The sequence below is a fragment of the Tinamus guttatus genome, unplaced genomic scaffold, assembly GCF_059628265.1.
Source record: "Tinamus guttatus ecotype Peru unplaced genomic scaffold, ASM5962826v1 Tinamus_guttatus_pri_ptg000368l, whole genome shotgun sequence".
In the NCBI taxonomy this organism is placed as follows: domain Eukaryota; kingdom Metazoa; phylum Chordata; class Aves; order Tinamiformes; family Tinamidae; genus Tinamus; species Tinamus guttatus.
Window position 1 is genome coordinate 423212 of NW_028288902.1, and position 16002 is coordinate 439213.

The 16002-nt window shown below is 38.2% G+C and overlaps 1 protein-coding gene across 4 annotated transcripts in view; it reads left to right on the forward strand.

The window, feature by feature from the left end:
• TAFA2 (TAFA chemokine like family member 2) overlaps positions 1–16002 on the forward strand; it is a 176281-nt gene that overhangs the window by 117364 nt on the left and 42915 nt on the right. For all 4 annotated transcript variants that reach the window (XR_015913685.1, XM_088530382.1, XM_088530381.1 and 1 more), the window contains exon 2: positions 9344–9450. Coding sequence is in view for 3 of the 4 variants with exons in the window: in XM_088530382.1 (XP_088386508.1) it covers positions 9345–9450 (106 nt within the window). In the remaining variant the exon portion in view is untranslated. The remainder of the gene's footprint in view (positions 1–9343; positions 9451–16002) is intronic.

A 16002-nucleotide genomic window follows, 5' to 3' on the forward strand; every position in this document is an offset into this window, starting at 1 on the left:
ATCCTCAAGGCAGCATTGGTTCTTATATATTATGTCACAGTTTAGGTAGCATATCAGGGCCAGAAAATCCAGTGTTTGGTAAGATGCTGCGTACAGACAGAACACTTATGTATCAGTAAGTTAACAATTCAGATTTTCCTTGTGGCCCATGTGGGTCTGTTGAGTAAAAGGCTCCGTATCTGCATAAACTACCAGAGTTCATGTTCTGCTTTTTAATTAGTAGGTTTTTTTGTGCAGCCTGGCTTGCTTTGTATAATCTCTCAGGCTTAAACAGCTCTTTCCCTGTGTATTGACCCCAGAATGGATATTTTCATCATGTATTAAATTCACCATGTAATGTCTGGGAGGAACTTCGTCCACCTTTGCCCAGCTCTGTTTTCTCTAAAAGCGATGCCTGTGGTAGCTATGGTGAAGCTAGGTTGTTGGGTTTTGACACTAAAAGGCAGAAGGTGTTCCAAGTGTATCAACTAGGTTTGATCCTGCTGAGCAACTCTGGTGTCTTCCTAGCTGATTATGGGTGCTTGTAGGGCTATTCTGGTCACTGCACATGCTGACTTTATATTTTTTTGTGATTTGAGCAACCTGCTATTTTTCATTTACGACTGAAACCTTACCTTAAAGTGTGGCCTAAAATGTGTAGGAGTCAGGCATAAAGCATAGTTTGGTTCAGACATGCCTATTATTTGCCAGGAGTGCAACTCTGTCTACTGCCAGATATAATTGTCATGAAAAAAGCAGAGGGGAACTGACCATCCACGGAGATCTGTCACAGTGTTTCTTATCAGAAAAATTCTTTGGAATAACAAAATTTAATCTTCAGTTGGGATATTCAATACTAAGACTGTAATAGTAGTAATCCAAGCAGTTCATATGGACATGCTATTCAATCTGGCAAGAACATGTAATATAACTGGAGCAATACATCTACAGTCTCACATATGTGTGAGATTCCTTGAATTAGTTCACACATATTGCTTGAAAGACATTCTACTTAGGATGATAGTAACTTTAAAATGATTCAAATAACAAAAAATTAAAGTCTATCAATTTGCATACTTAAAAACACTTTGAATTTTGGACTGAATTCCTTCTGTTTCTTTTAAACATACAAAAAGGCTTAATTAAATCCTTGAGGCACATAGGTTTTGTTTTTTTTTTCTGTTTTCCCTCCCTGAGGAAAAAAAGACTTCTTTATATCTTAATAATTTTGCTGTTTGCTAGTTTCCATGTCTCCCTGATGTCAATGTTAAAATCAATCCATTATCACAATAGGAAGATTTTCAATTTAAAGTAAGACTGATGGAAAAAGGAGTGAGCTCAAAACAAAGCAAAGGAGTGTCAATCACAGTACCATAGCTTGTGTTTACCAGCATGGCTGTAATTCATTGAAGTTTGTTACAGAACAATTTTAGTCTTGAATGGTCCACCAGCATGAGGACTGGGATGCTGGGGTCATTATGTTAGGAGTGCAGTATGTTTCGAAGACACTGAAGACCAAGGGGAAGAATATTCATCTTAATTAGACGTTCATCAGCATAGTCCTGATTCAGTGAATTCAGCTACAGAGCTGGTATGGCTGTAGATAGAAGGCAAGCATTAAATATAATTCCAAAGGAAAATGGCAGCCAGCACAGAACAGCTAACTGGGCTCACAGGAAGTTCTGGGTTAAGATCCATATGTGGCATTTTAGGGTTTTTTTTTTTTTTTTTTTTTTTTTTTGTGAAACACAACATGATGAACTCAGACTATTAATGCGAAGTTTTGGGGATGTTGTACTTTGGATGTCAAAGACACAAATGGTGGCACTTTTGTCTTTTTAAGGCAAATGACATAGCTTGGGAAAAAAAAAAAACGCTAATGTATTAGAAAAGGAATGCTTTACTGCTTTCTTCTTGAAAAAAAGCAGCACTTCCTATAGTAATTTATGAAAAATGGACCCCAACATTGACATTAGTTTTGCTCCACAAGCCAAGTTCTTTTGCTCTGCTTCTGTGATAGGGTCCATTCCTCTCCTCCTCACAGAAGACTATCCCCATGCTTTCTAGGTTCATTCATGAATAGGATTGACCAGAACTGTAGAGATAATTATGGGTGATAGCTTAAGAAACTGAACAATAGTTCTTTCCTGTCTTTATTAGAAGTACAGCGTCTACTCATTTCAGGATTTGCCTTTTTCACAGCTACCTCATATCGCATTCATACTGATGTGTCCCTGGTGATCAAATAGTATAAGCAGGCTGCTCTTTACCACAGTCATTTCAAATGATGAATTCCCAACTTGTTGCAGAAATGTTATTAATCTCTGATACACCTTTTCAGTATTACTTGCTGTTAACACACCCAGATCCACCTTTCAGTCTTGTAGTAATCCGCAGAGTCTCCAGTTTAATGTATAAATTCTGGAGTGGCACTGTAGGAAAAGCTTTATCTAAATCCAGACAAATTATATCTACTTCATTTCCTTGTCTAGAAAATCAATTTTCTTACCAAAAAAAGCTGTCAACTTAGTCTCGCACAATCTGTCATTGGAAAAAGTGTGCTACATTTTATCCCATGTTCTATTTACTTCTCTGTCTTTAATTCATCTTTTTCTTCAAAGATTGCTTTAAAGTCTTACAAACCAAAGAGGTCACACTAAGGGGCTTAAGCTTTCCCAGATCATTTTTGCCCTTGCTTTAAATATGGGCACTTCACTTGCGACTCACCACTAATATTTGATATTCCCTCTTCCTTGATAGATTAGGAAGCTTATCTCTACCACTGTAATGGCATTTATGAAATTACAGTCTACTTAGTGATTCAGGTCTCATAGAGACATTTTGTTCAGAGCCCATTGAACTGTTACCCTTTTTTTGTATTTCTATTAAACTTTTGGTAGGTTAGTAAGATGTGAATGAAGAAATTCAAATAATCATCTGCAAAAGGATTACTTGTAAAGTATGAGCAAATACTACTGCTGCATTGATTAAGTGATTAAGTGAATAGATAGTACCCCCAAAAGCCCGTTAAGCACAGGAATGGAGAAAGAGAGTTTAAAGTGGCATAAGAATATCAGAGAAATTTATACGAATTGGAACCTAAGTTCCTTCTGACATTGAATTCTTTATTGTAAAATTACAAGTGTTTACAAAATCACTGAGCAAATTAAAGATGTTAGAGTATTTTATATGTTAAAATATTTTATAATGCTGTATGTTAGGCACACAGAAAAAATATGTTCATGTTGATACTAAATGATCACTATTAATTTTATACTTAAGCTTTCATAAATTCATAAAAGTACAGAATATAGTCCCACATAAAAATTCATTACATTTTCTTTCTATACATTTGATGATGTATCAGCATCAATATTCATGAGGTGAACACATTTTTTGCCAGTCCTGATGAACTGAAATTTTATATAAACACTGTTAAATGCATCTGTATTGTTTGAGCTGAAGCTCACTAGGAGGATGGTGCACTTGTTTACTCTTTCTGTGTGTACTCTGTGTGTTTTTTTTTTTTTATAGCTTTCAGTTAGGTGTTGTATCTGAAAATTAATGAAGGTGAAAATTGCAGTCAATTGTATCTACAAAGAATTGATGTTAATCTGGAAGCAAGGGAGATTAACATTGATAGTGGTTTAGAGGGAAAGCCATTCATCAGTATCCTCTGAGTTTTCAAGGCAATATCAGAACAACCATAAATGCCCCTTTGGAAGAAAAAAAACTTTTCCCTAGAAACTCAGTAAAACACTTTAGGTTTTAGCTGTGAGGCCTTATGCAGGCAGGTGCTGAAAGCATTTTACACTGTTGGTAATTTCAAAGCCCTGCTTATCAGATTTTTGGAAAAATAATGTATATGTAGATTTTGTATCCAGCCGTGTGAGATACTGCAGGCATATGCAATTACCTGCATGTGCTTCTGTCTGCAGTATATAACGAGAAAGGGTCTTATATCCTGCATATTTTCATACATTGTGTTCCTTAATTTTTTTTTTAGGTACTTGAGATATTTTCCTTTTTTGAAACTGCCTTGTCTTAAAAAAGCTCACTTTGTAATAGTTTTTTTGAGAAAACTCATATTACATCCTTAGGAAAGTATGTGCTTAACTTTCAAGTATACGCTGATGCCACACTGATTCCAGTAAAAGATGAGTTTTGCATGTTAATCATATGCTTAGGTACAGTCTTAAGGAAGAATTCATTTGTCTCAATGTCTTGAGTCTTCATACAGTAGTCTTTTACAGGTCTTCATAATAATAACGTATAATTCTGCATCCCATGCCCACTAGCACTGAAAATATTGCTTGTATCGATCTGTCAACAATCTGTTTTATTTCTGACTATTTATTAATAGCACATCTCAGTTTCCTAATGATACTTTTTCTGCTATTAGAGAATCCAAACGGGCAAATGACAATTTTTGTGAAAAAATAACCTACCACTTTTGCTTTCCTATATAAAGATTTTCTAAAGATTTTCCCCTACCAGGCTAAATGCCTATTTTCTTTCTTTTCTTACCAATCTAGATGGAACAAAGCAGCTCCTGAGAAAGGGGCTGTATTCCCCTATCTTCGTTTCAGAACCAGAAGGCACTTTGTGTCTGTTACAGCCTGTGATGTATGAAGCAGAAAGAAGATTGATTTTCACAAGCTACCTCGTACCTGAAGTAATGAGAGTGGCAAATTACTTGTTCACTGAGCAAACATGACAGGAATGTCATAGAGGGAATTTATATATATGCAAACACATAAGGGTCACATAGGTGTTACTTTTACAAAGTGACCTTATCCACCACAGCGGCACTTCTAAATCTGCATTAGCTTAAACAGGAAAGGCTAAATAAAACTGCAAATACCTGCAATGCCTGGGATGTAAAAACTAAGACAACTAATACATAATGTAAGATACAACACAGCACAGAATATAATTTAAATAGTTGCATTATTTCTGTACAAGAGACTTGGGGTCAGAAGCAATTGCTCCTACTCATTTAAGGTTTCTCTGAAGTAGAAAGTAAAATATCAGTTGTAGAAAGAAAAGAAAGTATCTGAAGCTAATTTTGTATCAGAAATATTTCTGTTTCCTAAACATTTAATAAGGATTCAGCAAAGAAATAGGCATATACTTCTCATTGTGAATATGCGCATGAACAGATAGACGTTTGCAGAAGACAAGTTTCTAAACTTTGTAAATATGTAAAGCAGGAATGAATGAATTCTAAAAAGCTTCCCTGAGGCTGATGTTTGTTAAAAGGAAAAAAAAGAAAGAAAAGGAGAAAGTGAGAAAAATAACTCTGTAGACCTTTGGAAATCAATGAGAATTTTATTTATATTTAAGCCTTCAAAAAGAAGACTGAAAGCTATTATTTTTGTACATTCTTTTCTTTTCCTCAGCAGTAAAGATTATGTGTGCTTGTGCTCCACTTCCAACAGGAAAGCAAGGCTTTCCACGAGCCACTGGGGACAGGGAGAAGCATTCCTGCTGACGCTCCCATCTGCGAAGCTTCTCTGCAGCGTCACATGCATTTTCACCCTGAGAACAAATCCTGCAGGTTTTTTTTTTTTTTAAGCTATTTTTGTCTTTAATCTCTAAAGCAGTGTAGCCTGTGATGGGCTTGTGGAGTACACATTAGCAGAAAGGAATATTCTGGAGCGATTCCCTGTGTGATGGTAGAAGTGAAGCGCCAGTCGCAGTGCAGTCATCTCACTCAGCTGCTGGCTGCTTCGATTATGCTGGTGTCATGTCTTTGGTTTCATTTTGAATGTGTGCCCAAACCCACAAAAGAAGCTACCTTTCTTTTTCCTTGCCTCTCCACACAGACATGACTGTCTCTCATTCACTTGTTTGAGTGAAAATGCTGAGAATTTGCTTAGTTTATTTCCAATATTTGTGGGTTAGAAACAGACACATAAAATTTAAGATCCATTTTCAGATGTAAACGTCCTATAGCACGGCCGTTCTCAGCTTTGGTCTTATGTGGCATTATTTAAGGCCTTAAGGATCATAGTGATGGGAAGGTTTTGAAGAAAGGTAGGGCAGGAAGATGTCTCACAGGGAAAGCCATTCAGGTTAGTAGCCATAGTCAGTCTGTGCTGCTCTGCATCACCTCTAGGGAAAGCAGACCTCATTTCAGACCTCATTTCTTCTATTTAACCTACCCTGTTATGTTAGTGTAATAACAGTCTGACACAGAGGAGCACTGGTAATGAACTAAATTTTCTGGATCCACTTACCTGGCATGGGTCAGGGTTGCAGTAGGCTAATAGTTACATTTCAAAGCTGAGGTCAAATGCTTTGGAGTTTCAGTGCCTTCTGCATGCTATCTCTTGGGCTGTTTTGGAAATTCACAGAAAATTATCAGCAGCACACTCTGGAAGTCTGGATGGTAATGCACACACTTGGATACTGGTATCTCAAAACTTCAGTGTTTTTCTGGCACTTCTTATTGGGTCTGTGGTTCTCAATCTACCTTGTTGCCTGCTTTGCTTTTGACACGAATCTGCTTCACCCCCTTAAGTCTCTCAGACCACAGATCTGTCATTTTTTATTTCCATGTCTGTGATGCTGCACTGTGGCTTCTCGTCATGTACCAGCACTGCCAGAAGCAATCCGCCTTTTTTGAGGAGCTTCATACCTGCTCTGTGCTCCTGTAGTGCCCACCTGAGCCTGGAGCAAGCGTTGTGAATGGCCAACATGCACCACCTCGAGGCTGGTGCTGTGCTGGCCTTGAAATTTTGCCATCATCTCCCATTTTCCTCTAGTTCTTGCTGCTGCATGCTGTGAGCGGTCTAACCGCAGAGAGGTCGTTTTTGTACTTCTGCTGATGGCCTCTCAGGCCCAGCCTAGAACTGCTGCCTGCACTGACTTTTCTGTTAGCCTGCCCGATTGTGCCTATTAGGGGACACCTAGGAGACAAAGTTATGATTTATGTTCTTCTAAAGGTAAATTGAATGAATAAGGAATGCAGAATACTGCAATGGGCTTGCAGTGAAGAAAAAGAGATGAGTTTTTTTTCAGGGCTGGAAAACCTGGCAGCAGCAATGGTCCTGGATTTGCTGTGTTGAAGCTGAAACCCATCCTTTCCTGCACAGCGCTGTAGAGGACTGGCTGTAGAGGCTCGCTGCTACTTGGTGCCGGGCTGTGGGCAGAGGTCTCTCCTTCCTCTGCCTCTTCACAGAGGGGCTGCTGTTCACACGCAGATAGGCTGCCTTTTCCTCTTTGCTCCTGCTGCGACTGTTTTTTCCTTGCATGTTTGCATTTTCTGCTTTGGCTTTGCAGCCAGTCTCGTGGCAGGACAAATGAATCTGGCAACAGCAGAGAGTGCAGCAAGGAAATGTGTTAGAGCCCGCTTTGCTTAATGGTGCAGGTCCCCCTGGATTTGAGTAGCGATGGGTACATGAGGAACTGGACTGGATTTTAATGAGAAATGACTTGGCAACAGCATCAAAACAGGTGTATTAAAAGAATCTGGGAGTGAAAGAGTTAAGTCATATCCTATTCACAGAGATGGCAGTGAAACAACATATGTTGAATGTGCACTTCATTTTTTTGTTGTTGTTGTTCTTATTTGCAATGACAAATAACATACTTCCTTTTAGCTTTGAGTACTTCATAACCCTGGGGTTGGTGATGAATATACAGTTTACACTAAAGGAACTAGAATCATAGTGCAAGAAGGCATGACTCGATATGGTTCATAGAGCACTGTGACCTCTGCGGTGATTATTAATCAGTCAGACTTTCAGGGACACATCCACAAACCCGCGTATAGCACTTGCTTACTCCTCTCTATTTTTTCCTTGATAACTGTGATATATGAACCTCTGGAAAACACTTCTGTCAAAGTACACTGAATTCTGTTTGCTCTAAAGTCAAATGTTACGTGATTTGGTACACTCCTCAGTAAGCTGCTAATTTGAGTCACAGTGTTTCATTGCACACAGCCTGGAGTGGAATCTCACCAGTGTTTAACAAGCTCACATCCATCTCCTGCACAGAGAAATGGCTGATTTTGGGGCAAGCGGGCTGATCATGAGTCTTGGATGGGGCTTCACCAGGGTGCCTTAGAAATTATTTTGCTCAAAGGAAAGGAATTGCTTTGAAGGAATGAAAAGAGATTTGAGACAGACTTGGGGTTTATTCTGCATTTATAGCATAGGCTGCCTTTACACAGAGTTTGTGGTTGTCCCAGATAGTGTCATACATGAATGGAGCAAAAGAGAGAAAAAGAGGTACTCTTTTAATTATTTCTGGCTTCTTATGAATATAATAGGAGCAAAATGTGTAATTTTCCCAACTTTTTTTTTTTTTTTTTTTTTTCTGCTCAGGAGAAGGCAGCATAGCTTCAGGCATTGTAAAATAGCAATAATTTTGTTCAAATGATCAAGTTTACAGCTTTTTTAGTGTAAGTGATGTGGAATAGTCATCACTATCCTATTGACCTATCAGCAGAAATGTGACCATCGTGCAGAACGGTTTCTTAGCCAGCTCCCTAGGGCACTTCTATAGAGAATTATATGTATTACCTCTTGTCACCCTCTGCAGAACTGTAATCCTTAAGCACTAGAGCCTCTGTTCCTGAACTTATCTTTTTGGCAAGTAGAGAGGCATTTTGTCTTTGAAGGAGGTTACTGAGAAATAATCCATGTTACCTTCATGGTGGTTTGGTGACACAGTGAAAACATCACTGAGCAAGATGAGAGCTGAGTGCAATTTCCCTTGATGCAGTAAATCAAATCTTTTCATCACCTTTTGGATAGGTAGGAGAGGGACTTGCGAATCTGTTCTGTTTGAGGTCATTTCCACACGACTCATATCTCCCTAGCAGGATCTTGCTTGTGGATTGGTTGGTACATGTGCTAGAGGTCTATTCAAATCCATCATCTCATTCTGTCATGTGGCTAGAATCCGAAAAAAGAGTTGCAATCCCCAAAGCTAAAAACTCTACTGCATGGAATAAAGGAGGACCACAGTGACCATGGCTGGTGCTGGATACACTAGTGGAGCAGCAAACCCTGCTATATACCTGTACAGATGCTTCCTCTCTGACAACCTTTTTTATTGCTGTGTTTCTTTGCAGACTGCTGTGGGTATGGACATTGCTTGCACCCTAGTAGAAACTTGATGCATGGAGATATTAAATACTCTAGGTACTGATTTAGAGTGCGGAGGAATGTAGATAGTTCAGGGAAAGGGGTGAAACTGGTGCTGTACGTGACACACATTACTTGGAGCTAAGCAGAAATCAAGGTTTAGGGGGTGTCAGCAGGTAGTTTTCAAAAATACTGTATTCCCTTAAAATTAAGAAAAAAAGATTTTAAAAGAAATACTTATTTTTCTATATTTTTATTTTCAGGATGAATAAGAGATATTTACAGAAAGCAACAAAAGAAAAACTGCTAATAATAATATTTGTTGTAACACTGTGGGGGAAATTAGCATCTGGTGCGAATCACCACAAAGGTAAGGATTCTGCTCTGTTTTGCTATATTGTTGTATATGTATGTCACATCACCAAATTCAGAAGTAACCAATTTATGGGACCAATTTTTCCTTATGTTTATTTGTGATTCCTGCTGCTTGTTCACAAATCAGAGTCAAAGAAGGAAAGTTTTCAGTGAATGTTATTTTTAAAATTTCCTGAGAATTTAAGTATTTTGGTCCAGTTTTCGGCACTGTCTGATTTCAGCATTTTCTCAGTAATTTTTTAATGCTTGTGCAGTTGAAATGATGGCAAAGATGACAGTAAAAGAGGATGGTAAGGTTGAAGAAAGCAAATAATAAAAAAATGCCTCTCGTAAAAAGAGATGCATCAAATGGTGCATATATGTGCTGTAGATGCATTCCTGGAATTAATCTTGAAAGGGAACAATCCTTAATATCATGAATGCTGCTACTTTATGTACAGATCTGCCAAGGGTGCCTTTGTGGGGAATGTGTGCTGAATATGGTTGCTGTTTCACCACTGAAAAAAAAAAGACCCTTGCTTTCTGGTGTTTCTGTCACTCTGTTCATGCCAGTGCTTTATTCTTAGCACTGGACCAGCAGCTCTAGTAAATTTGACAAGGTGGGATTTGTTTCCTGCTGGCTGTTCCAGCCCCTAAAATGCATACACATGAGGCTTGACAGTTTCTAGAAGCTTGTAGAAAGCTCTTCTTTTTTATTTTTTTTTGTGTGTGTATGTGTGTATGTGTGACTGTGGGCTTCTAATGCAAGGAACAAGTTCCCCAGATTTTTGAATTAATGACTTCTCATAGGCAAATATAACTTAAAATGTGATGTACAGTATAATTTCATTTTGAAATTCACTCCTCATCTTCATCTGGTGTCTGATGACTGTTCATTCTTCTCTTTCAGATCAAAATAAGCAGTATTGATTGAATAAACTAGGTGCAGAACATAAACATTATTGAGAGCTAAGGAGTTAAATATTAGAGAATGATCCTAATAAAACAAGTCAGTCCATCTCTTTATGTTAATTTACATTTTATAATGTTCACTCTGATGATAGGATTTTCTAAGCAGCTATTTTGTATGTCTATCTGCTAGATATTTTTTCTGCTGTGCAGAGATATTTTTCTTTGAGATACCTCACTGATTAAAGACTTCAGGATGCAGAGGCTCTTTCCACAAAATCTCTTGTGAGTTGCAGTTTGGCTGAAGACAAAACAGGTTCTGATGGGATACTGCAAGCCACCAAAGGTTGGCATCCTGCCAGGTAGGAACCGTGCTGACACCCTTTGCTCAGCCTGTTACTCCTCGGAACCGGAGTACAGCTTTGTACTGTGGCTTGCCACTTTGGTCATCCTCTGAGTTATATCTGCAGGGATTCAGAATTCTTTTGTCTTTAATTATCTTTCTTTAAAAATCAAAAAGATCATATCTATATCATTTTGATCTCACCCAGAGAAGCTGGCCAAGCTGTGTGTGCCTCAGTCCAATTTCAGTTTGGCTAAGCTGCTTGCCCCTTTTTTTGAAAGGCTGATGACTAAAACCTGCCTCCTTATATTTCATGAAAAATGATAATCTCAAGAACTTTTGAGGGAATTAATGCTTCATAATTGAGAATCAAATGATCCCCACCAATTTTAGCTTTCTAGATGTATTCATGCAGAGGAAACCCCAGCAGAACTATATTATTTATTATCTGGACATTACTTCCCATTTTGAGCCCCAGCCTTAGAGCAGAAATAACTTGAAAAGTATTAAATTTGATAGATTAAAAATATGCACACAAGCCCCACTGTAAAACCAGTTTTCTAGCTCTAGGGACTGCTTTATGTTCCTACAGGTTAACAAAAGCTTTGGTTCTTCTTTTGCTTTAAGTTATAACTTTTCTGGCCTTTAGCAAAAATATATGAAGAAGCCTTGCAGGGAACAATAAAAAGAAGAAGCATGACTTGGGTGTTTAATTTAGAAAAGTAGCTATTGAACATGGTCAAGTTCTTTTAGAAATAAAAAATATGCAGGAGGATTTTGATTTGTGGTTTTAGCAGATCTGCAGAGCACTCATCATATATGAGAGGATTTTAAAGGCACAAATCAAACTGGGAGATGAACCTCTCTGGTGATGAATCTCTCCCCTACTCTACTAAAAGGAGTTAAGGTGTGGTCAAGAATGTGACACTCTTCACCTTTGAATACAGTTCCAGGTACTGAGAAAAGTGAGAGTTTCTTCAGTGATAATTATCCCTTGAATCATTAATCTTCATTTACAGAAATTTCTATCAGCATATTGACATGATAAATTCTAATGACTTTGAAGGAGCCCTTACAATTTCATAGATCAATAATCCACATTTTAAAAAAAATCTTTACTTTCCTATTGATTTAGTCATACTATGCATCAGTTGCGCCAGTTCTTAAACCCACGCCTTTTCTATCTCTTTCTTTAATTTTTTTTTCCTGAAGGCTATGGTAAAAGAAAAAAAAAATCATTAATGTGTGAAAAATTGCTTAATGAGCATGCTGCTCTTCAGACAGACTTGAACAGTGCTATAAACATCTGATTTTGACTGGACCATCTCTAGGTTTGCTGCAGTTATTTCAGGGATATGCCGCTGACCTGGAATTTCTCATGTGTGACAAGAAAAGCAAAGGTCTAGGCAAGGCACGTGGGACCAGACTCTGGGGTCCAGGTTGAAGCTGCAGCCACAAAGGTTGCCATCTGGAATTTTAGATTAACCGTTTTTACTGTCAGATGAGTGCTCAGCAAGTCCATCCTTCTTTCTGTTAAGGAGGAGGCACTTCTGTTTCCTTGGCTGGTTGTTACAGATTCATCAGTCTCAAGTGAAAGTCTAATTACTAAAAGTGATTAGACACTTGCAATGCATAAAACAAAATGCAGAGTTCACTTTTTCTCCCTTTTGAGTTGGCTTGTGTTGTTCGTGTGTGTGTGCCCCCTCGTGTTCCCTTTATCCTGTCATCTAAAAAGGAAATTTTGCTTTTCCAGCTTTTTTTTTTTTTTTTATGACAGTGATGGTGTCTTACCTAGGTGTGTGTGTCTATGAATCAGCCTGCAGAAGTAGATACAGTAGTGCTACAGTAGCTGTGTACAAGGAGGCAAGTAAAGAATGAAATATCAGTCTCCAAAAGGATGTTGCAAGGTTATGCATCTAAAAACTGATCTACCTCAAGGGTGGCTCTAACCGAAAGATTTTTATTTCAAGAAATCCATAAGGGCATTTTATTATCAGACTGATCTTGCGCCTCCTCACTAGTCCTTGGAAAACAAATAAGCCTCTGCAAATACATAGCGTTCACTGAAAGAGATGGCAGGCAGGCATCAGTTCAGCATCACTGCTTGTTTGCTATTTCTATCATAGGAAACATGAATTGATTTGGTGTACATTGTATCACAAGCAATTTTTAGGTTTCAGATATAAAGAATGGAGAAAGAAGTGCACCGACAGTCAGGTATAGGCAATCTTTTTTAGACAAGGGGCTAGCGTGAGATGCAGTTCTTACCCTACAACTAAACACTCTCCCAGAATTAGGATTTCTTTGAGCTTTTTGTGATTAATTTTTTTGTTGTTGTTGTCAATTTTTTGGTTTTGCCTTTTTTTTCTTTCTTGGCTTTCATAATGCCAGTGATCCAAATAATATAATTAAGGACAGTTTTGAATTTGAATATAGTCTGCTAAACCTCAAAATGCAAAACAACAAATATATTGTTGAATTTTAAATCCGTAGACAGTTTTACAAAAATACTGCTAATCATGGATGTCTGCTTTCCACACAAAAATTATTACTCAACCAGAAGTTGCTCCAGGTAGATAAATAAAGCAATTGGCAAAACCTGATAATCTTTTTTTTTTTTTTTTTTTTTTTTAACATGCAGAGACTCAGGAGATGAAATTATTCAGCTGGTACTGATCACATAGTTAAAACTTTCTTTAAGTATAATCACCCGCCTTATTAACTTGCTATGTTGTACAAAAATTTTCATGAAATTGCAGTTAATGTGTAAGGTTTTATAACAAATGTCAGACCGCAAGAGTATGGCTGCTAGGAGGCCTGAATGTAAGATTTAGTCTTGAAAAACTCTGTTTGCTTTTATTGGTGGGGAATTACTACTTCTCTATATCTGCATAGTGCATTTGCACTAAATTAGATAGAAATTTGTGGAAATGTCATACTATTCATAAGGAGAAAATGAATCTCAGTTCCTCCTTACAGAGGAGCAGCTGTTCTGAAGCCCAGAAGAAAAAAAGAGCAACTAAGGCTCTGCTGCAGGAAGAGGATCTGAATAAGAAACAGATGAACAGTGGTGAAATTTCACTCAAATTCTACTCAAATTTCTACTTTCGGCCCTAGTGAGATATTTATTAGAAGCTGCTATTTAAAAGACAGTATTTGATATTACCACCCCATTGAAATATATAAGACCAGTTTGTGCCTTTCCCTCCAGACATACTAAAATAAGAGCAGAACAGGTCAGAGCCAGAAGATTACTCTTTCCAGTTACCTAACCCTCGCTTCGTACACCTGCCTTTCTCAGCTGCCTTGCTGGGGCAGGAACACGGCTGATATGAGTGCTGAGTCCTGGGACGTAGCCAGTATGGCACATGCACCTGTAATTTGGGGGTGGAGATAGACATATGAGCCTAGAAACCCCCTTGTAGCTGCAATATGCTCCTCTTTTAAAGTGGCTATGATGAGTGTTTTGACTTGGTTGGACCTTCACTGCTGGTTGATTTTTTTCTCTCTCATCACAAGATTTATTTTGTTTTGTGAAAAGAGTACACATAAGATGTGCAGGACAGTCCTGGAAGGCCTAATGAACTAGCCCAAAAAATTAAATCTTCAAGGAATTGAGTTAGAATTGCAGTTTAATTATAATTACCAACTCTAGGCATCTGATTTTTGTCTATGTATAGTTAAAATAATACCTATTTTACAAGTGTCTTTGAAGGACTCATGATTTCAAGAAACCCATAAGATATAAGGTCAGCTCTATCTGACCCTCTGGACTGTGGAATTGATTTGTTCTGAGAACAGTTAATACAGCACTTTGTTAAAAGAAATGGTAATGGCCTGTGTGCATTCCCTTAGAGCCCTCCTACGTGCTTCATGCACAAGGGGCAAGACTCACTGGTGAGTTAGAAGAGCTGCTTAGGTGGCTTAATGCCTTAGTTTTGCCATCCCTATTGCTCTTTTGCAACACTAGAGCAGCACGAGAGACTGGAGGCGTGCTAGTGAATCTTGTGGAATGCTTTGAAAACTGTCAGTGGTGTGAACTGGGCTTTAAAATAGTTAGTTGATCCTTTGCATTTTCTCCTAGTCAAACTTAACTTATTATGGTTACCCTCTGACTGACATTCATCTAGCCACTTATGGATAGCCCTATTATGATGCATGTGCTTCCATGTTCAACACAGATATTTTTTAACTTCTAGTGCCAGTTTGTACTCCCTGGGCAAAACCTTATCATCAGAAGTATCTCTTGTACCTTACAAGCATGGATAAATGTACCTTAGAAGTTTAATAAAGATGATACCTAGGTGGAGAAGCTTCTCAGTGCTGATGAATAGTTCTGATTATTTGTCTTCCTGATTTGCTGTTTGCTGTATATTTTAAATCTGAAGCAGCAGAGTGGAAGAATGATTGTTTGCCTCATGCTGACTGCTATTGCAGTCCAAATGAAACCATCTTGAATGGGCTGGGAGAAAGCCTCCTGAGGGCATGTTTGCTCAGGTAGAAAGGGAGAGAGACCAGCTTGCAAGGAGCCTACAGCAAGAGCAAAGACGGAGAGACTGCTGTGAAGATCAATGATCAGAGGAAAAACTGAGCTTAGGAAGTGATGGAAAAAAAGGGGTTCTTAAAGAGGCAGAGGTGAAGTGAGTGGGGTTTCTGGGGTGAGGGCAGCCTTGCCTGGAAGAGACCATCCCATATGCTCACAGAGGGCAGATTTGTTTACAAGCTTTTCTATTTCTGTTCAGCTTTGTTCTGAGCTACTGAGTTTTCTCTGTTTTAAGATATGCTTTTGTATAGCTTATATAATGATGACTTTGGATTCCAAGTCCTGCTGAAGTTTTGCCTGTACCTTTGTCTTTTTTTTTTTTTTTTTAGAAATTTTTTTTAGAATGTTAAAACCAATAATTGATTATTTGTGCAGAGAACAGAAACCAAATCAAGGAAATCCCTCCTTTCAAACAAGTGATTTAACCATTAGATAACCACAGACTCCCTCTGATTTCTCTTCATCCTTGAAGGAGTCCTCCTGGGGAAAATGGTATCCTTTGGGGACAAAGAATTGCAGTTCGAACCTCTCTGAGCTGAAGCAGGCATCAAAAATGAATCTTCCACTTTCAAATATGCTCTAATATTTTGCAGCACCAGTACTACTTCTTCATCAGTTTGAGGTTTTTTTAAAGTGTCTTTTCCATAACATTATGTAAAATCCCATGAGTAAATTTTATCTATCCAGCGTGTGTCTGTTGGATGCTCAAAGTGTGTACAAGTCGCTCTGCCCATTTCCAAGTTCTTGGCTGGTAGGAGAAAATCATCTAACAC